Source organism: Oncorhynchus gorbuscha, linkage group LG11 (assembly GCF_021184085.1).
Source record: "Oncorhynchus gorbuscha isolate QuinsamMale2020 ecotype Even-year linkage group LG11, OgorEven_v1.0, whole genome shotgun sequence".
In the NCBI taxonomy this organism is placed as follows: Eukaryota; Metazoa; Chordata; class Actinopteri; order Salmoniformes; family Salmonidae; genus Oncorhynchus; species Oncorhynchus gorbuscha.
The window spans coordinates 62645322-62667904 of NC_060183.1; the positions used below are offsets into that span (position 1 = coordinate 62645322).

The 22583-nt window shown below is 44.7% G+C and overlaps 1 protein-coding gene across 2 annotated transcripts; it reads left to right on the forward strand.

Annotated features, from left to right (window-relative positions):
- The first annotated feature begins 1637 nt into the window (after window positions 1-1637).
- On the forward strand, window positions 1638-9095 carry LOC124049082 (protein S100-A1-like). 2 transcript variants are annotated; one of them, XM_046370423.1, is made up of 3 exons: window positions 1638-1772; window positions 1988-2163; window positions 7179-9095. In XM_046370423.1, exons 2-3 carry the CDS (start codon window positions 2023-2025, stop codon window positions 7335-7337), a joined length of 300 nt encoding a protein of 99 aa, XP_046226379.1. In that variant the 5' UTR covers window positions 1638-1772; window positions 1988-2022; the 3' UTR covers window positions 7338-9095. The 2 variants fall into 2 exon arrangements, with proteins under 2 accessions (XP_046226379.1, XP_046226380.1); XM_046370424.1 differs by having other exon boundaries at window positions 1641-1772; window positions 1991-2163.
- The last annotated feature ends 13488 nt before the right edge of the window (window positions 9096-22583 follow it).

Genomic DNA, 22583 nt, shown 5'->3' on the forward strand with positions numbered 1-22583 from the left:
ATAGTAATTTCTGATCAATTTTGAGCTACTATGGTAGAACATGTTTTCATTCATCAAAAGACAATGACAGAAAAATTGAATATTGTTTTAGATTAAAAATGTACTTCTCCCTGAGAATTGTAGGTTTTGAACAATGTGTTTTCTATTTTTCGGTGTATTGTTTACTGACTGCCTGGGAGTGTATATCATTTTGATCACTTTGTTTATGATTTGAGAGCAGTGTTTGATTTTGAACACCGGTAAAACTGTTTTGAGGCGAATGTTTCATTTTGCGAGAGTCGGAGGTTATGTAAATAGTGCTTGAAGATGAGGTTTTGTGTTTAATACAGTGACCCCCCCCCCCTCTTATATCATTACCAAGCCCTGCAATGCCAAGAGCTAAGCAAAGAAAAGAGTCCCCTCATCCAGCTGGTCCTCGGGCTGAGTTCACAAACCTGTTCTACTAACACACTGAAGCCTCAGAACCAGAACATCCAATCAATCAGGATAAACCAAATGAAACCAAATTACAACACAGTCAAAACAAAACTATATTTCTTATTGGCAAACACAAACACAATGCAAAATGCACTGCTATCTGGCCCTAAATCGACAGTACACTGTGGCTAAATATTTGACCATGGTTACTGATCAAAACCTCAGTGAGCACAGCCATTGAGAAGGGTAGACACAGGAAAACCTGGCTTCCTGTAGAGGAAAGGCTGTGCAACCACTGCAAAACAGCAGAACCTGAGACGCATTTCCTGATATCAAAAATATAAAACAATTAGAGAGTGTCATTTCCCCAAATTTGAAACCCTTATTCAAGGTTTCAAAGTTCTCTCTGATGAGAATAGGCTACCTGTCCTGTTGGGGGAGGATGCAGAGAGCTGTGGGTTGGCAGCGCACTACATTGCTGCCTGCCATAAGTTGAGGGACAGTTGGACAGTTGTTACTGTTGGCAATATGCACATTGTTACGTCATGCCAATAAAGCAAATTTGAATTGAATTGAATTGAGAGAAAGAGAGAGAGACAGTGAGCAAGAGAGACAGAGAGAGAGCACTACAATTCTGCCTGCCATAAGTTGAGGGACAGTGTCTGACTAACCAATCAAACTGCACTCTATGTACTCTATGTAACCCTAATATAACCCTTGGTTATTGTTGTTACTGTTGTCCCGTTGACCATTTTGATTCTCATTTTTATATTGTAAATATCCAAAATAAGCTTCAGCAATATGTACACTGTTGCGTCATTGCAATAAAGCAAATTGAATTGAATTGGGAGAGAGGGAGAGAGACAGGGAGAGAGAGAGGTGAACCAACATTCAGAACAGTGACTGATGAACTAAGGGAAATGAAGTAGCACCATAAAATTCCAACTGAAAACCACTACACTTTGTTCTCCCATATTCTTCATAAAGAACATATCCTGTACAATCCCATTCAATGCAGCTGAGACACATATTGTACATAGATCTATTTTCAGCTGGTGTGGTGCAGTATCTCTCCACTGGAGTAACACTGAGGGCCTCCTGTGACTAAAGTGAGCCCACAGGGGACACCAGGGCCTATATGGGAACATGTTTTGTTATTCACGGCGCCACCGTAGGGCCTTTGATTAAAAGCAGAGCAAGAAGACACAGTTACCATGTTACCATGGGTCTCTCACCTGTGGAATTAATTATTGCTATGGCGATGAATGATGACACGTCATGTTTCCACTGATTTGTAGATAAACAAGCCATGCTGCAACCTCTCTCAGATCACACCAGCCCAGGATTCTAACCAGGTAGGAACACCACCTCTCCTATAGAGCTTTTGTTATGTCTCACCATATGTTTCTGTATGTCTGTCTGTAGAGTAATATCTAATATTTGTACATGTCGCCTATTGTGTGCTTTTGAATACTTGCGGCCATAGATTTAGACTTAACTCTGACTTTTATTTTAATAAACGTAGACTTTAAACTGTTTTGAATTTTTTTCCCCTTACACTTTTCCCCAGTAGGTCGTGAAAGACATTGTCCTCCTATCAGCACCATGCCAAGCCAACTCCAGAGTGCCATGGATGCACTTATAACGGTTTTCTACAAATACTCCGGGAACGACGGAGACAAATACAAGCTCAACAAGGGAGAGCTGAAAGAGCTACTGAACAGTGAACTCACTGACTTTCTCATGGTAAAAAAGCTGTTTAATATTCATCATTCATCATTTATCAATCTCAATATATGTTGACATTATTTTGGTATTCTCTTCACCAGACGGTGTTTAGCAATTGAAAGGCCCCGAAACACTATTTAATTGTTAATAAATGTATTGGTCACATGCGCCAAATACAACAGGTGTAGACTTTACCGTGAAATGCTACTTACTTACGAGCCCATTCTCAACAAAGCAGAGTTGAAAAAGTAAGACAAATATTTGCTCAATAAAAAGGAAATAGTGAAACAATAAAACGAGGCTTTATACTAGCAGAACCAGTACCAAGTCAATGTGCAGGGGTGCGAGGTAATTGAGGTAATACAGTAGGTACATGTAGATAAGGGTTAAAAGTGACTAGACAATCAGGAGATAATAAACAGAGCAGCAACAGCGTATGTTATGTGAAACATGTGAAAGTGTGTCTATGTGTGAGTGTGTATGTGTGGCGTCTATATGCATGTGTGTGTGTGTGTATGTCTGTGTGTGTTGGAGTGTCAGTGTAGTATGTGTAGTCTAGTGAATGTGCATAGAGCCAGTTCACTGTAAAACACAGTAGCAGGAATAGAAAAAAACAACTGTGTCATTTATATTTATATTAATCTGTTTTAGCTGTGTGTTGAACCTCAAATAAGAAGCTAGCTGTCTTGAATTACAAACCTTCTTGTGCCATTTAGATGAAATCATAACAGCATTCATTTCATGATGAACATTAGTGATATTTATGCTGTACTTATGGATATGTTCGGGGGCTTTTTGATGCTACTTCATTACCCATTGAGACTTGAAAGATGAATTAGACAACCAAATACATATTGAATTTATCCGATTCACTCATGTCAGGATTGTACAAATCCATGTGGTGTGTTGTGGTCATTTGTTCCAATTATAGACCTACTACACAACATTTACATGATTCTTAGAGACGTGGCAATGTTGTTTATCTGTTCTTCGATATGCCTCAGTGGCTAGAAAGCATATAATTACACTCTTAGAAAAAAGGTTTCCAAAAGTGTTCTATAGCTGTCCCCATAGGAGAACCTTTTTTGGTTCCAGGTAGAACCCAAAAGGGTTGTACCTGCAACCAAAAGGGTTCGACCTGCAACCAAAAGGGTTCTGCAACCAAAAGGGTTCTGCAACCAAGTGGGTTATTCAAGGTGTTCTCTTATGGGGACAGACAAAGCAGAACATAGTTGATTAAGTGAATGGTAGAGTTATCTAGTTATCCAAAAGGGAAGGCAAGAAGAAAACATTGATGCAAAGGGACCTGATTTGACATTTCTCGTTCCACATTACGCTGGATTAGTTTAGCCGCTGTGAAGTTTTGATTTCTGGTTAAGTTGAGTGTAAGTCTCTTGCTTTTGTACTTTTGTGAAAGTAGGCAAGATAGTAGTTACTCTTCACTGCCCTGTCTGATTGTAGTAGGTGGCTGTAGATAATCTACCATGCTGCAGTGGCCGTGATGGTGCAGAGGAGTGGGCGTGTGTGTGTGCGTGTGTGTGTGTGTGGGGGGGGGGGCATTTTGTTAGTCCCCAAAAGGTCAAATGCTATTTCTAGGGGGTTTAGGGTTAAGGTAGAATTAGGGTTAGATTTAGGGTTAGGGTTAAGGATAGGTTTGGGGGGGTTAAGGTTAGGAAAATAGGATTTTGAATAGGATTTTGAAATAGGATTTTGAAGGTTAGGAAAATAGGATTTTGAAGATTAGTTAAACAGGATTGTGTGTATGCGAGTGTGTTTGGGGAGTAAACCTGCCTGTCTGTGTTCTAATGGATGAGCCTCATACCATGAGAGAATGAGTGAGGGGTTGTAGAGACAAATCTCTCCTCCCTCCTTTTTTTCTCTCTACATCTTCTCCCTCCCTCTGATGGAAGGAAGCCTCAGGTGCCTATGCATCATCACCAGTGACCCACATCACCTCCAAATATAAACTTGGACTACTCTCTTCTGGTGTCACTAGTCTCCACCCACCGACGTGCCTCTGACAAGTATAGAGACGGTGTCCTGGTAACAGTCGAATACACATTCAGGACATGCCACAAATGGCACCCTATTCCTAATTTAGTGCACTACTTTTCAAAGTGCCAAATACTGACTTTTCACGTAAATTTAAATGAGATTTGTACAAAGACAGTCAAGCTGTGTGTGTGTGTGTGCTACATACCTCCATTAGCTCCATGTCACTACTCTGTATCACAGGCTGGCTTGGCTTGGCTGACAGAAACCATCCAATGGTCACACACACACACACACACACACACACACACACACACACACACACACACACACACACACACACACACACACACACACACACACACACACACACACACACACACACACACACACACACACACACACACACACACACACACACACACACACACACACACACACACACACACACACACACACACACACACACACACACACACCTCTGAGGTGTGCACATACACACCTCTGATGGTTCTCAGCTTATGGTTCATTGATTACCGCCAGCGTCACTCTGGATTCCAGTGGACATTGGCTGTGTGGTGTGGTGCCCTGCTGTGCTGTGCGGTGCCCAGTCAGTGCCTTTGGCGGTCTAATATCCGGGATGGGGCTCCAGCACCATGAATCCAATGACTCAGAGCCTGAGGCGTCTCTCCTCAGATCTCCCCCATCTCCATCTCAGATCTCTGGCTGGGAGATTGACACAGGGCCTAATTGCAGCCTGCTGTCATGAGGGGACTTGTTTATTGGCCAAGCAGCTGAATCCAGATCGGTCAATGGGCGACATGAGACATGATTCAGTACGGTCTATTTCCTGTTGAGTAGGGTGGTAGAGTGAGTAGAGTGGTAGAGTGAGTAGAGTGGTAGAGTGAGTAGAGTGGTAGAGTGAGTAGAGTGGTAGAGTGAGTAGAGTGGTAGAGTGGTAGAGTGGTAGAGTGAGTAGAGTGGTAGAGTGAGTAGAGTGGTAGAGTGGTAGTGGTAGAGTGAGTGGTAGAGTGAGTAGAGTGGTAGAGTGAGTAGAGTGGTAGAGTGAGTAGAGTGGTAGAGTGAGTAGAGTGGTAGAGTGAGTAGAGTGGTAGAGTGAGTAGAGTGGTAGAGTGAGTAGAGTGGTAGAGTGAGTAGAGTGGTAGAGTGAGTAGAGTGGTAGAGTGAGTAGAGTGGTAGAGTGAGTAGAGTGGTAGAGTGAGTAGAGTGGTAGAGTGAGTAGAGTGGTAGAGTGAGTAGAGTGGTAGAGTGGTAGAGTGAGTAGAGTGGTAGAGTGAGTAGAGTGGTAGAGTGAGTAGAGTGGTAGAGTGAGTAGAGTGGTAGAGTGAGTAGAGTGGTAGAGTGAGTAGAGTGGTAGAGTGAGTAGAGTGGTAGAGTGAGTAGAGTGGTAGAGTGAGTAGAGTGGTAGAGTGAGTAGAGTGGTAGAGTGAGTAGAGTGGTAGAGTGAGTAGAGTGGTAGAGAGTGAGTAGAGTGGTAGAGTGAGTAGAGTGGTAGAGTGAGTAGAGTGGTAGAGTGAGTAGAGTGGTAGAGTGAGTAGAGTGGTAGAGTGAGTAGAGTGGTAGAGTGAGTAGAGTGGTAGAGTGAGTAGAGTGGTAGAGTGAGTAGAGTGAGTAGAGTGAGTAGAGTGAGTAGAGTGGTAGAGTGAGTAGAGTGGTAGAGTGATAGTGGTAGAGTGAGTAGAGTGGTAGAGTGAGTAGAGTGGTAGAGTGAGTAGAGTGGTAGAGTGAGTAGAGTGGTAGAGTGAGTAGAGTGGTAGAGTGAGTAGAGTGGTAGAGTGAGTAGAGTGGTAGAGTGAGTAGAGTGGTAGAGTGAGTAGAGTGGTAGAGTGAGTAGAGTGGTAGAGTGAGTAGAGTGGTAGAGTGAGTAGAGTGGTAGAGTGAGTAGATAGAGTTGGTAGAGTGAGAGAGTGGTAGAGTGAGAGTGGTAGAGTGAGTAGAGTGATTAGAGTGAGTAGAGTGGTAGAGTGAGTAGAGTGGTAGAGTGAGTAGTGGTAGTGGTAGAGTGAGTAGAGTGGTAGAGTGAGTAGAGTGGTAGAGTGAGTAGAGTGGTAGAGTGAGTAGAGTGGTAGAGTGAGTAGAGTGGTAGAGTGAGTAGAGTGGTAGAGTGAGTAGAGTGGTAGAGTGAGTAGAGTGGTAGAGTGAGTAGAGTGGTAGAGTGAGTAGAGTGGTAGAGTGGTAGAGTGGTAGAGTGGTAGAGTGAGTGGTAGAGTGGTAGAGTGGTAGAGTGGTAGAGTGGTAGAGTGGTAGAGTGAGTAGAGTGGTAGAGTGAGTAGAGTGGTAGAGTGAGTAGAGTGGTAGAGTGAGAGAGTGGTAGAGTGAGTAGAGTGGTAGAGTGAAGAGTGGTAGAGTGGTAGAGTGAGTAGAGTGGTAGAGTGAGTAGAGTGGTAGAGTGGTAGAGTGAGTAGAGTGGTAGAGTGAGTAGAGTGGTAGAGTGAGTAGAGTGGTAGAGTGAGTAGAGTGGTAGAGTGAGTAGAGTGGTAGGTAGAGTGGTAGAGTGAGTAGAGTGGTAGAGTGAGTAGAGTGGTAGAGTGAGTAGAGTGGTAGAGTGAGTAGAGTGGTAGAGTGAGTAGAGTGGTAGAGTGAGTAGAGTGGTAGAGTGAGTAGAGTGGTAGAGTGAGTAGAGTGGTAGAGTGAGTAGAGTGGTAGCGTGAGTAGAGTGGTAGCGTGAGTAGAGTGGTAGAGTGAGTAGAGTGGTAGAGTGAGTAGAGTGGTAGAGTGAGTCGGAGGCCTGGAGTAAGCTCAGTGGAACAGAATACATTAGAGTTACAGTATAGAATATTTGCTGCTGTTCAATTGTTGTTTTAATTATGAGATATGCCTATATCTTTAGACTCAAAATGATGTTGATCTCAAGGACTGTCAGTCCTTGCATCCATAGATCTGTATATTCATTGGAGAGAGGTTACATTCCCCTAGCCCCATCCTTCAGATTATCAAGGTTTAAAATGATTTGGTTGGTGGTTAGATCTTTGATTGACTGATTTAGTGATTGATTAATTGTTGTTTCTTTTCATTTCCAGTCTCAGAAAGACCCCATGCTGGTGGAGAAGATCATGAATGATCTGGACTCCAACAAAGACAACGAGGTGGACTTCAATGAGTTTGTGGTTCTGGTGGCGGCCCTGACCGTAGCCTGCAACGACTTCTTCCAGGAGAAGCAGAAGAAGAAAGCGAACTAACAGTTAAATCCGAAATGGCTTCCCCTTGCCTATTTAGTGCACTTCTATTGGCCAAAGCCTCATAGGGCTATGACAGGTCTAAATAGGGCTCTGGTCAAAAGTAGTGCACTGCATAGGGAATAGGGAGCCATTTCAAATTGGCCCGTGGATAGAAATAGAATTAGAAACCAACAGAGGTAGAAAGTAACGAATTACAACTACACCCATCATGCTGAACATTGAATACTGTGATCACTTCTCAATTCCCCATGGTCTCAGTGCTACTAAAACCACTACACTATATGTTTGTCAACAGCAGAAGGAGATTAGACTAAAGTCGAAATCATAAATTAACATACTTTTGCTAGAAATAAGATACTTCTGTCCCTCTGACACATCAAAACAGATGATTTCAAACATGGTGTCACACTACCCTGAGTGCCAGACTGTTTTAGCTCTTAACAACACTTCTGGCCAGAGAACATAACCACAGAGATCTGGCTAGAGAACATAACCACAGAGATCTGGCTAGAGAACATAACCACAGAGATCTGGCTAGAGAACATAACCACAGAGATCTGGCTAGAGAAGATAACCACAGAGATCTGGCTAGAGAACATAACCACAGAGATCTGGCTAGTGAACATAACCACAGAGATCTGGCTAGTGAACATAACCACAGAGATCTGGCTAGAGAACATAACCACAAATATCTGGCTAGAGAACATAACCACAAAGATCTGGCTAGTGAACATAACCACAGAGATCTGGCTAGAGAACATAACCACAAAGATCTGGCTAGTGAACATAACCACAAAGATCTGGCTAGAGAACATAACCACAGAGATCTGGCTAGAGAACATAACCACAGAGATCTGGCTAGAGAACATAACCACAGAGATCTGGCTAGTGAACATAACCACAGAGATCTGGCTAGTGAACATAACCACAGAGATCTGGCTAGAGAACATAACCACAAAGATCTGGCTAGAGAACATAACCACAAAGATCTGGCTAGTGAACATAACCACAGAGATCTGGCTAGAGAACATAACCACAAAGATCTGGCTAGTGAACATAACCACAAAGATCTGGCTAGAGAACATAAACACAAAGATCTGGCTAGTGAACATAACCACAAAGATCTGGCTAGAGAACATAAACACAAAGATCTGGCTAGAGAACATAACCACAAAGATCTGGCTAGAGAACATAAACACAGAGATCTGGCCAGTGAACATAAACACAAAGATCTGGCTAGAGAACATAAACACAAAGATCTGGCTAGAGAACATAAACACAAAGATCTGGCTAGTGAACATAAACACAAAGATCTGGCTAGAGCAGAAACAAACTGGTACCCAAGCTATTGTCACATACCCTGAGGTGATATCACAATAACTGTCTGCTTGGTTAGTTCAATGATTGATTCATTCTGTCATTCATCCACCTTTTCATTGATTTTTGCAATGTATTGTAACTATCAATGTGTCACATCTTGCAAAGAGGGGGGGGGGGGTTATTTCCTGTAAGTCAGAGACATACTTGAGAATGTTCCTTCCATTCTAAAATGTGCTTGTTTCATGAACCCTTTTTTCTGTCACTTAATGAGACATTTAAATCTAATTATAATTGCACAAGCATGTTTATTATTCATTATTCATTTGCCGTCACATGTAAATGATTGACAGCATATAATCATATGAAAATGATTCGCTTGACAATATTTGTTTTATATTGTGACAGTAACACGGTATAATAAAGTTCTAGTTCCCAAGACCTTGAGTGTGTGTGTTTTAGACTGCGAGTGTGTGTATGTGCCTGTCCTGTGTGTCCTTCCCCATCACTCCTCTTTGGTGGAGTCTTCTGAATATTGAGAGGTTGTGCTTTGCTTTTGGATGGTCTCTGTATAAAGCGCCTGGTGATGCGTTCGATGACGCATGAGGATGATGACGCAATCCCCATTAACCACCTGGACCTTTCACCAGCTGTCAGTCAAAGTGACTCATGACAACCCAACTTCAGAAGAAGTCACAGTGGCAGTTTTTCCTTGGGGATTCATAAAGTACATCCACGCTAGAAGGTGTAGAAGAACAACATTTTATTTTGACAAATGTCATTTTAACCCCTAATCTGAACCTGAGCTTTTACACCCAACTCCTGATCCATTAGAAGCAACAAAGCATCTTTAGCTTTTAGAAAAGCACTATAGAAGAGCAATGTATTGTTAACAACAACGACATACTGTATACAGTACCTGATTAATGATCTCTACAGTCCTAACAGTATCCCCTGTTGTCTGAGCTGAAACCATAACATTTAGAATTAGTAGTCTTCCTTTATTTTTTCAGGTGCCCAACCCCCTCTCTCTACTCCAACACAGGTGCCCAACCCCCTCTCTCTACTCCAACACAGGTGCCCAACCCCCTCTCTCTACTCCAACACAGGTGCCCAACCCCTCTCTCTACTCCAACACAGGTGCCCAACCCCTCTCTCTACTCCAACACAGGTGCCCAACCCCTCTCTCTACTCCAACACAGGTGCCCAACCCCCTCTCTCTACTCAAACACAGGTGCCCAACCCCCTCTCTCTACTCCAACACAGGTGCCCAACCCCTCTCTCTGCTCCAACACAGGTGCCCAACCCCCTCTCTCTACTCCAACACAGAGATCTGTTATTGAGTATCCTGAAGGAAAAACATTCATGAGCCATCATCTACGTACGTACGGAATCACACACACACACACACACACACACACACACACACACACACACACACACACACACACACACACACACACACACACACACACACACACACACACACACACACACACACACACACACACACACACACACACACACACACACACAGAAAGTTAATTTCTATTTTCTGTGTGATTGGTTGTAATTGAGCGGGATAATGAGCCTGTCCCCCCTGGAGGAAAATTATGTGATGATTATCTTTTTTTCGTGACAGCTGTAATCATAGAGACTTGGAAACTTTACTTATTTTTCCATGATTCATAGATTCTGTTAAAGAACTTGTAGTCGGTGTAACACCATTCTTATCTTTTGTTATTATCAACCTCTTAGAGTGATGTGGGGTCTTCCAGTTAAAGTTTGCTGTTGTGTCATCTTTCCATTGGAAGCATGCTGAACTAGTACATGCATTGCATAGCTTGTTAATCTCTTCATTTGATATGTGTGTACTGTAAGTGACTATAAGAATAGTATTTTTTACATCATGGTTTACATGAACCATCCTTGTGTAGCACACACACACACACACACACGCACGCACGCACGCACGCACACACACACACACACACACACACGCACACGCACCCTTCCTTTTGACTGCTGTCTCTCCCCATCGCACACACGCACACGCACCCTTCCTATTGACTGCTGTCTCTCCCCATCGCACACACACACACACACCCTTCCTTTTGACTGCTGTCTCTCCCCATCACACACACACACACGCGCACACGCACCCTTCCTTTTGACTGCTGTCTCTCCCCATCACATACACACGCACACGCACATGCACACTTCCTTTTGACTGCTGTCTCTCCCCATCGCACACACACACACACACCCTTCCTTTTGACTGCTGTCTCTCCCCATCGCACACACGCACACGCACCCTTCCTTTTGACTGCTGTCTCTCCCCATCGCACACACACACACGCACCCTTCCTTTTGACTGCTGTCTCTCCCCATCGCACACACACACACGCACCCTTCCTTTTGACTGCTGTCTCTCCCCATCGCACACACACACACGCACCCTTCCTTTTGACTGCTGTCTCTCCCCATCGCACACACACACACACACCCTTCCTTTTGACTGCTGTCTCTCCCCATCGCACACACGCACACGCACCCTTCCTTTTGACTGCTGTCTCTCCCCATCGCACACACACACACGCACCCTTCCTTTTGACTGCTGTCTCTCCCCATCGCACACACGCACACGCACCCTTCCTTTTGACTGCTGTCTCTCCCCATCGCACACACACACACGCACCCTTCCTATTGACTGCTGTCTCTCCCCATCGCACACACACACACGCACCCTTCCTTTTGACTGCTGTCTCTCCCCATCGCACACACGCACACGCACCCTTCCTTTTGACTGCTGTCTCTCCCCATCGCACACACACACACGCACCCTTCCTTTTGACTGCTGTCTCTCCCCATCGCACACACACACATGCACCCTTCCTATTGACTGCTGTCTCTCCCCATCGCACACACGCACACGCACCCTTCCTTTTGACTGCTGTCTCTCCCCATCACACACACACACACGCACCCTTCCTTTTGACTGCTGTCTCTCCCCATCGCACACACACACACGCACCCTTCCTATTGACTGCTGTCTCTCCCCATCGCACACACACACACGCACCCTTCCTATTGACTGCTGTCTCTCCCCATCGCACACACACACACGCGCACACACACCCTTCCTTTTGACTGCTGTCTCTCCCCATCACATACACATTTCTCTCTCACTGTCAGAAAGACTCTATTTCTTTAGTGGCAACATTTATCTCTTCCTCTCCTTGTCCTTCTCTCCAAACCCTGATCGGACCCTCAGTCTGTGACATCTACAAAACTGATCATGAAGGGCTTGTTTTGCCATTCAAACGTAAACTACAATCATCTATCACTCCCCTCCCATCATGTTATGCTTGGGATGGGGAGATGGAGGGTTGTGATGGTCGATTTTTCTTTTCACAGCCAACAGCCTGTCACTCACACTGGAATACTTTCAGATAGTTTCTTGGTTTTGGTATTTGTGTTTGTCTCCATGTCTTTCACCTCACAATGGGGCTTCATAATGGGAGGATCAGCTCTTAGTGGTGGCTATAATCTGTTGTAGATATGTGATCCTTCTCTTTCTATTCCTGAATCCTAAATGAAGACAACGCCTGATAGGGTACTTATTCACTGTGTCAGCGATAGTTGCAACCAGGGTCTATTTAAATCCCAATGACCAGGGATCAGCCATTTAGTATTTTGTAGTATTTTATTAGGATCCCCATTATTTACTGCTAAAGCAGCAGCTACTCTTCCACAAAACATAAAACTTTACATAATACAGAACATTATTAGACAAGTACAGCACAAGGACAGAACTACATAAAAAGCCATCGGTAGGCTGCTGCAGATACAGGGAAATGTTTCCTTCACGGGGGACTAAGGACTTTATGTTCAAAGACACATATCAGCCCATTAGAAAAAGACACACAAACCACAAAATCCAAGATTGTCCTTTACAGTTTCTCTCCATATGCCCTTAAAATAATGTAATGAGGGAAAGAGAGAGAGAAAGAGAAAGAAAGAGAGGGTGAGAGTGAGAAAGCAATAGAAGGAAAGAGGGACAGAGGGAAAGAGGGAGAGAATAAGTGTGAGATTTTCCTCCCGGGGGTTTTGGATGGAAAGAGAGACGGAGAGACAGAGAGACGGATCGTTCAGACGTTTCCACACCATAGTGCTCTAATTCAGCGACAGATGGAAGATGATGCTCACAAACAACACGTGAGGCCGAGCCTCCAGGACAGTTTTCCAGGACAAGTCGGTATGTTCTGCCAAACAGCAAGGTCATCCCCTGGGGCCTAATGACAGGCAGAGAGAAAGAGATGGATAGTGCCATAATAGAAATCAAATGAAGTAGACTAGGCTATTAGAAAGAGAATCCCCATTCGATTCTATCAGAGCCATGTATTTAGACTAAATAACACTTATGACGTCCCTTGTGATTCCTGTTGTACTGACTTTCACTTCTTATGACTTGTTTAATGCAGGAGAAATGGGACAGTTTCCATTGAGAGGTCATTGACTGATGACATTGAATAGGAAGGATTGCTGCAGTTTTTCCACCTGCACTAAAAGGTCAATGTAATCATGGGAGAATCAAGGCACTATATAGAAAGAAAACAACTGATTGTTTATCTCAATTAGAGAGTTTATCTATTCAAAATAAAAAACTATAGAATAGAAAGAATGAGTGAGAATTAGAAGAACGTTTATCGTCCTTCAACAATGTCAACAGGAATCATTCCTGTCCTAAGAGGGGATCGGTGAGGCATAAAGGACCATGGAAGCAGGGATCAGATTAAGGGCATGTAAGGTTACACTGTTATCTGGAGATAAGGCTCCAGGAGGCCCTGGCCATGTTGCTCTCCCTGCCTGATCAGAGTCACTCTGTCAGAGGGTGGGACGGGGGAATGGGGGAGGTGGAGATACAAGAGGGGCCACTGTCAGGGAGGAGGAGAATTAGAGATACGGGAGAGGAGAGAGGATAAAATACACCAGAGAAGAGAGGAGATGAGAAAAGCTGTAATGGCTCCTGCTGATAGCAAGTGATACTGGAGAGGAAGAGAGGAGTAGGAGGAGGGGGAGAGACACAACCCAGTGGAGGAAGAGAGATTAAAGTCCAGTGATATAGTGGACATACACTCTTAAACAGTCAGGGAGAAAATGGATGTTGATAATCCTGATGTCATTGGATTAGTTCAAACTGTTGAAGTACAGACTGGGATGATTTTTCAACCCTCAAAATTGACTAAAATAATGATTATGAGTACATGGCTATATGCAGGGAGTATCAGTACCGAGTCGATGTGTGATGTAGTGCCTTCAAAAAGTATTCACACCAGTTGACTTTTTCAACATTTTGTTGTGTTACAGCCTGCATTTAAAATGGAATAAATGGAGATGTTGTGTCACTGGCCAACACACAATACCACATAATGTCAAAGTGGAATTATGTTTTTAGATACGTTTACAAATTCATCAAAAATGAAAACGGAAATGTCTTTGGTCAATAAGTATTCAACCCATTTGTTATGACAAGCATAAATAAGTTCAGGAGTAAAAATGTGTTTAACAATTCACATAACAAATGTGTTGTGTTCGAGAACACCAAAAGCAAGACTGATACAAGACCAAGAGCAGACGGGGGCGAGACCGAGTCAAGACCGAGACCAGCAAAATGTAAGTCCAAATCACCATCAAAATACGAGTTCAAGATGTCCAGTATTTCTGTGTTCATATTTCAGAAGAACATATAAACCATTACGAACTCTTATTATGATGGTAATTTGACAAAGTTACAATCACAGTATTGAATTCGACTCAGGATTAGACATTCAGATTGGTGAAAAAATGGATGCTGGGGGAAAATAGAGGCACTCTACAAGTTATTACAAACACAGTGGGGAACAAAGAAGGTCCTACAGTTGACAGTGGATGTCAGAGCAAAAACCAAGCCATGAGGTCAAATGAATTGTCCGTAGAGCTCCGAGACAGGATTGTGTCGAGGCATAGATCTGGTGAAGGGTACCAAAACATTTCTGCAGCATTGAAGGTCCCCAAGAACACAGGGGCCTTCATCATTCGTAAATGGAAGAAGTCTGGAACCACCAAGACTCTTCCCAAAGATGACCGCATGACCAAACTGAGCAGTCAGTGGAGAAGGGCCTTGGTCAGGGATGTGACTAAGAAACCGATGGTCACTCTGACAGAGGTTCAGAGTTCCTCTGTGGAGATATGAGAACCTTCCAGGACAACCATCTCTGCATTACTCCACCAATCAGGCCTTTATGGATTAAACCACCTGACCAAGTCCTAAAGCAATCACTAAATCTAAATCCTAAATCCTAAATCCTAAAGCAACTCCCTAAATCTTTCTCAGATTATTACCAATCCCACAAGGTATTACTCCAAACACCCAGAAAAAGATAATCAAGATAACAAATAATCCTGACAGGTATCAGTCTGGGGTTTTCTGTAATGACCTTAGTGATCACTGTTTTACAGCCTGAGTTCGTAATGGCTGCTCAGTGAAACGACCTGTCCTGATTTGTCATAGACGCTTGCTAAAAAACTTTAATGAGCAAGCATTCCTTCATGAACTGGCCTCTGTAAAATGGTACAAAATCAGCTTGATCCCCTCTGATATTTTTTTTGGGGCGCATTGATATTTTCAACGGTATTTTTAACAAACACGCCCACATAAAGAAACTGAGAATTAAAAACAGGTTCAGCCCCTGGTTCGAACATGATCTTACAGAGTTACTCCACCTCAATAATTGTATTTGGCAAAAGGCTCAGCACATGCATACTCAAGCTGACTGGCTATCTTTCAGGGAAATAAGTGCACTTAGGCTATCCGGAAGGCCAAAGTTAGTTACTTTAAGGAGCAGTTCTCTCTCTGTGGGTCTAACCCCAAGAAGTTCTGAAAAACAGTTAAAGACCTGAAGAAAAAACCCTCCTCTTCACTGCTGCCAATGTCCCTTAATGTTGATGATGTCGTTGTTACTGACAAGAAGCACATAGCTGATCTCTTTAATCACCACTTCATTAAGTCAGGAATCCTATTTGACTCAGCCTAATGTTACTATCCCCGACTCTTCTCCCTCTTTTTCCCCTGCCCGCGACAAAGTTTCTTTCTGCAGGCAGTCACTGAGTCCGAGGTGCTGAAGGAGCTCCTTTAACTTCACCCCAAAAAACTATCTGACCCTATTTCTATTTTGCCCTGTTTATCAAAAGTGTTGGAAAAACTTGCCAGTAATCAACTGACTGACTTTCTTGATGTGTATAGTATTCTCTCTGGTATGCTCAGGTTATGGATGTGTCACTGCAACCTTAAAGGTCCTCAGTGATGTCACCATTACCCTTGATTCTAAGCAATATCATGCTGCTATTTTATTGACTTGGCCAAAGCTCTCGATAAGGTAGACCATTCCATTCTTGTGGGCCGGCTAAGGAGTATTGGTGACTGAGAGGGGTCTTTGGCCTGGTTTGCTAACTACCTCTCTCAAAGAGTGCAGGTTATAAAGTCAGAAAATCTGCTGTCTCAGCCACTGCCTGTCACCAAGGGAGTACCCCAAGGCTCGATCCTAGGCCCCACGCTTGTCTCAATTTACATCAACAACATAGCTCAGGCAGTAGGAAGCTCTCTCATCCATTTATAGGCAAATGATACATTCTTATACTCACAGTGTCTCCCGACCGTTCCTGTCTCAGCCTCCAGTATTTATGCTGCAATAGTTGTGTCGGGGGGCTAGGGTCAGTATGTTATATCTGGGGTATTTCTCCTGTCTCATCCGGTGTCCTGTGTGAATTTAAGTACGGTCCCTCTTTCTCTTTTCTCTTTTCTCTCTTTTCTCTCTTTCTCTCTCTTCTCCCGGGGGCCCTGAGCCCTAGGATCATGCCTCAGGACTACCTGGCCTGATGACTCCTTGCTGTCCCCAGTTCAACTGGTCATGCTGTTGCTCCAGGTTCAACTGTTCTGCCTGTGGCTATGGAACCCTGACCTGTTCACTGAACGTGCTACCTTGTCCCGGACCTGCTGTTTTGGACTCTCTCTCTAACACACCTGCTGTCTCTAACTCTGAATGATCGGTTATGAAAAGCCAACTGCAATTTACCCCTGAGGTGCTGACCTGTTGCAACCTCTACAACCACTGTGATTATCATTATCTGACCCTGCTGGTCATCTATGAACGTTTGAACATCTTGGCCATGTTCTGTTATAATCTCCACCCAGCACAGCCAGAAGGACTGGCCACCCCTCAGAGCCTGATTCCTCTCCAGCTTTCTTCCTAGGTTCTGGCCTTTCTAGGGAGTTTTTCTAGCCACGTGCTTCATCTGCATTGCTTGCTGTTTAGGCTATTAGGCTGGGTTTCTGTAGAGCACTTTGTGACATCAGCTGATATAAAAAGGGCTTTATAAATAAATGTGATTGATTGATGGATTGAGCTGACCCCTCCTCTAAACACCTCCAAAACAAAGGTCATATGGTTTGGTAAAAATAATGCCCTTCTTCCCACAGGTGTTATTACTATCTCTGAGGGTTTTGAGCTTGAGGTAGTCACCTCATACAAGTACTTGGGAGTATGGCTAGATGGTGCACTGTCCTTCTCTCAGCATCGAATAGTCCCCACTGTAACGGTTGTCGTTGGTGGAAGAAGGAGAGGACCAAGGTGCAGCGTGTTCATGATCTTTTAATTACACTGAACACTAGAACAAAAATAACAAAACGGAACAAACGAAACAGTCCTGTCTGGTACAGAGACAGAGACAGAAAATAACTACCCACAGCTCAAGGGCAAAACCAGGCTGCCTAAGTATGGTTCTCAATCAGAGACAACGACTGACAGCTGCCTCTAATTGGGAACCATACCAGGCCAAACACATAGAAATACAAACATAGAACAAAACATAGAATGCCCACCCCAACTCACGCCCTGACCAACCTAAAATAGAGACATAAAAAAGGGAACTAAGGTCACCCACAATATGCAACTTTTCAGTGAAGTCAGGAACCAATACACGCAGTCAGTCAGGAAAGCAAAGGCTAGTTTTTTCATAACAGAAATTTTCATCCTGTAGCTCTAACGCCAAAAAGTTTTGGGACACTGTAAAATCCATGGAGAATAAGAGCACCTCCTCCCAGCTGCCCACTGCACTGAGGCTAGGAAACACTGTCACCACGATAATCGGAATTTCAATAAGCATTTCTCTACGGCTGGCCATGATTTCCTCCTGGCTACCCCAACCCCGGCCAACAGCTCAGCACCCCCCGCAGTTACTTGCCTAAGCCTCCCCAGCTTCTCCTTCGCCCAAACCCAGATAGCAGATGTTCTGAAAGAGTTTCAAAACCTGAACCTGTACAAATCAGCTTGCCTAGACAATCTGGACCCTCTCTTTCTAAAATCATCCGCCGCCATTGTTGCAACCCCTATTAGCAGTCTGTTCAACCTCTCTTTCGTTTCGTCCGAGATCCCTAAAGATTGAAAGCTGCTGCGGTCATCCCCCTCTTCAACGGGGGTGATACTCTAGACCCAAACTGTTACAGAACTATATCCATCCTGCCCTGCCTTTCTAAAGTCTTCGAAAGTCAAGTTAATAAACAGATCACTGACCATTTCGAATCCCACCGTACCTTCTCCGCTGTGCAATCTGATTTCCGAGCTGGTCACGGGTGCACCTCAGCCACGCTCAAGGTGCTAAACAATATCATAACCGCCATCGATAAAACAAAAGTATTGTGCAGCCATCTTCATTGACCTGGCCAAGGCTTTCGACTCTGTCAATCACTGTATTCTTATTGACAGCCTTGGTTTCTCAAATGACTGCCTCGCCTGGTTCACCAACTACTTCTCAGACAGAGTTCAGTGTGTCAAATCGGAGGGCCTGTTTTCCGGACCTCTGACAGTCTCTATGGGGGTACCACAGGGTTCAATTCTCGGGCCAACTCTTTTCTCTGTATATATCAACGATGTCGCTCTTGCTGCAGGTGATTCCCTGATCCACCTCTACACAGACGACACCATGCTGTATACATCTGGCCCTTCTTTGGACACTGTGTTAACAAACCTCCAAACGAGCTTCAATGCCATACAACACTCCTTCCGTGGCCTCCAACTGCTCTTAAACACTAGTAAAACTAAGTGCATGCTTTTCAATCGTTCGCTGCCCGTACCCGCCTGACTAGCATCACTACTCTGGACGGTTCCGACCTAGAATATGTGGACAACTACAAATATCTAGATGTCTGGTTAGACTGTAAACTCTCCTTCCAGACTCATATTAAACATCTCCAATCCAAAATGAAATCTATAATCGGCTTCCTATTTCGCAACAAAGCCTCCTTCACTCACGCTGCCAAACATACCCTCGTAAAACGGACTATCCTACCAATCCTCGACTTCGGCGATGTCATTTACAAAATAGCCTCCAACACTCTACTCAGCAAACTAGATGCAGTCTATCACAGTGCCATCCATTTTGTTCTCTGCTACCAATGACTGGAACGAATTGCAAAAATCGCTGAAGCTGGAGACTTATATTTCTCTCACTAACTTTAAACATCAGCTATCTGAGCAGCTAACCGATCACTGCAGCTGTACATAGCCCATCTGTAAATAGCCCATCCAATCTACCTACCTCATCCCCATATTGTATTTATTTACTTTTCTGCTCTTTTGCACACCAGTATTTCTACTTGCACATCATCATCTGCACATCTATCACTCCAGTGTTAATTTGCTCAATTATAATTACGTCGCTACTATGGCTTATTTATTTCCCTCCTCACACCATTTGCACACACTGTATATAGACTTAATTTTTTTCCTATTGTGTTATTGACCGTACGCTTGTTTATTCCATGTGTAACTCTGTGTTGTTGTTTGTGTCGCACTGCTTTGCTTTATCTTGGCCAGGTTCCAGTTGTAAATGAGAACTTTCTCAACTAGCCGACCTGGTAAAAAACAACAACAACAAAAACATATATTGTAATCTCTCCTTTTTCACCCCAGATGCCAAACTAACCCTGATTCAGATGGCCATCTACACTCCTCTGTAAACTGGTCATCTCTGTATACCCGTCGCAAGACCCACTGGTTGATGCTTATTTAAAAAACCCTCTTAGGCCTCACTCTCCCCTATCTGCTGAGATATCTACTGCAGCCCTCATCCTCCACATACAATACCTGTTCTGCCAGTCACATTCTGTTAAAGGTCCCCAAAGCACACACATCCCTGGGTCACTCTTCTTTTCAGTTCGCTGCAGCTAGTAACTTCAACGAGCTGCAACAAACACTCAAACTGGACAGTTTTATCTCAATCTCTTCATTCAAAGACTCAATCATGGACACTCTTACTGACAGTTGTGGCTGCTTTGTGTGATGTATTGTTGTCTCTATCTTCTTGCCCTTTGTGCTGTTGTCTATGCCCAATAATGTTTGTACCATGTTTTGTGCTGCTACCATGTTGTGTTGCTACCATGTTGCTGTCATGTTGTGTTGCTACCATGCTTTGTTGTTATCTTAGGTCTCTCTTTATGTAATGTTGTCTCTATTGTTGTGATGTGTGTTTTGTCCTATATTTATATTGTATTTATTTTTTATTTTTAATCCCAGAACCCCGTCCCCGCAGGAGGCCTTTCGCCTTTTGGTAGGCTGTCATTGTTAATAAGAATTTGATCTTAACTGACTTGTCTAGTTAAATAAATGGGGCGGTGTGGTGTGGGGTGGTGTGGTGGGTGTGGTGTGGTGTGGGGTGGTGTGGTGGGTGCGGTGTGGTGTGGGGTGGTGTGGTGGGTGCGGTGTGGTGTGGTGTGGTGTGGTGTGGTGGGAAGCAGTGTGGTGGGAGAGGTGTGGTGGGAGGCAGTGTGGTGGGAGAGGTGTGGTGGGAGGCAGTGTGGTGGGAGAGGTGTGGTGGGAGCGGTGTGGTGGGAGGCAGTGTGGTGGGAGAGGTGTGGTGGGAGGCAGTGTGGTGGGAGAGGTGTGGTGGGAGCGGTGTGGTGGGAGGCAGTGTGGTGGGAGCAGTGCTGTGTGGGGCAGTGTAGTGGGGGCAGTGCTGTGTGGGGCAGTGTGGTGGGGGCAGTGCTGTGTAGGGCAGTGTGGTGGGAGGCAGTGTGGTGGGAGAGGTGTGGTAGGAGGCAGTGTGGTGGGAGAGGTGTGGTGGGAGGCAGTGTGGTGGGAGAGGTGTGGTGGGAGGGTTGTGGTGGGAGGCAGTGTGGTGGGGGTGGTGCGGTGTGGGGCGGTGTGGTATGGTGGGAGAGGTGCGGTGTGATGGGAGAGGTGTTGTGGGGGTGGTGCGGTGTGGGGTGGTGTGGTGGGAGCGGTGTAGTGGGGGCGGTGCGGTGTGGGGCGGTGTGGTGGGAGCGGTGTAGTGGGGGCGGTGTGGTGGGAGAGGTGCGGTGTGATGGGAGAGGTGTTGTGGGAGTGGTGCGGTGTGGGGCGGTGTGGTGGGAGCGGTGTAGTGGGGGCGGTGTGGTGGGAGCGGTGTAGTGGGGGCGGTGTGGTGGGAGCGGTGTGGTGGGGGTGGTGAGGTGTGGGGCGGTGTGGTGTGGTGGGAGAGGTGCGGTGTGATGGGAGAGGTGTAGTGGGGGCTGTGCGGTGTGGGGCGGTGTGGTGGGAGCGGTGTAGTGGGGGCGGTGCGGTGTGGGACTGTGTGGTGCAGCAGGTGTCTCACCGTGATAATACACACTCTGACTTTTAATCAAGCCAGCGCTTGTCAGCAACACCATGTTCCGCTGTCCTCCCTTTATGCACACACACACACACACAAGGTTAAACTGTGATGCATGACTAAGCTGGTAATTGCAGTTTATCCGCCAGAACAGCTAAAAGTAACTATATCCCCTCTTCCTTCCTCCTTTTCTCTTTCTCTCCTATCCTCCTCTCCTCACTTCCCCTCTTTCTCTCCTCTGCTTTACTTCCTTCCCTCTTCTCTCTTCTCTTCCTGCTCTCCATCTTTCCTCTGTTCTGCTCTCTTTGCCTTCTTCTCTTCACCTCCCTTGTCCTTCTTCTCTTCCATTATAATGGTATGAGAGGTTAGAACTATTAACTATTATTATGTTTGTTAAGTCACCGTTATGACAGTGATATGTAGACCATAACATAGGGTTGTTTTGTAGCTCATCTCAACTCTGTCCAACAGCAGTCAAAGCATCCCAGTTTAACTGATACATGTTTATGCAGACATCCCAGTTTAACTGATACATGTTTATGCAGACATCCCAGTTTAACTGATACATGTTTATGCAGACATCCCAGTTTAACTGATACATGTGTATGCAGACATCCCAGTTTAACTGATACATGTGTATGCAGACATCCCAGTTTAACTGATACATGTGTATGCAGACATCCCAGTTTAACTGATACATGTGTCAGGATTTGGCCAGGGTTGTTCCGGTTTTTGGTCACTAGATGCCCCCATTGTGCCTTTTGACCTTTTGTTTTCCCTTGATCCCCATTATTTATTTGCACCTGTGCCTCGTTTCCCCTGATTGTATTTAAACCCTTTGTTTTCCTCTGTTCTTTGCTCTGTGTTTGTATGTTAGCACCCAGCCCTAGTACTCTGAGAACTCTTGTTGATCCCGGTGAACTCTCTTGTGGAATTCTGTTTTTTGTTCTTGTTTGTTTGTTTTTTGACTATCTCTTGAGGCTTTTTGTGCTTTACCTTCCACCTTGTGGATTTACCTTTTTTGTCTTGGAGGATTACCTTTGTTCTTGTAGGATTCCTTTGAGGTTGTGGAGTTACATGTTTTTCTGAAGAACTTCACTTTTTACTTCATTAAATACACCGTCTCAAGTACTGCTGTGTCTGCCTCATCTTCTTGGTTCTGCCGACTATTCGTGGCTCAGTTGGTTAAGTGACTGTTTCTCACTCCGGAGACCCGGGTTCGTAACCGGGTCCTGACTGAAACACAGAGCCAAAAATGAACCC

What these genes read in the sequence shown, in the direction of transcription:
- LOC124049082 (XM_046370423.1), top strand. Translation starts at nt 2,023, where the DNA reads ATGCCAAGCCAACTCCAGAGTGCCATGGATGCACTTATAACGGTTTTC. An exon ending in AACTCACTGACTTTCTCATG is followed by an intron (nt 2,164 to 7,178) that starts GTAAAAAAGCTG and finishes TTTCATTTCCAG; the next exon opens with TCTCAGAAAGACCCCATGCT.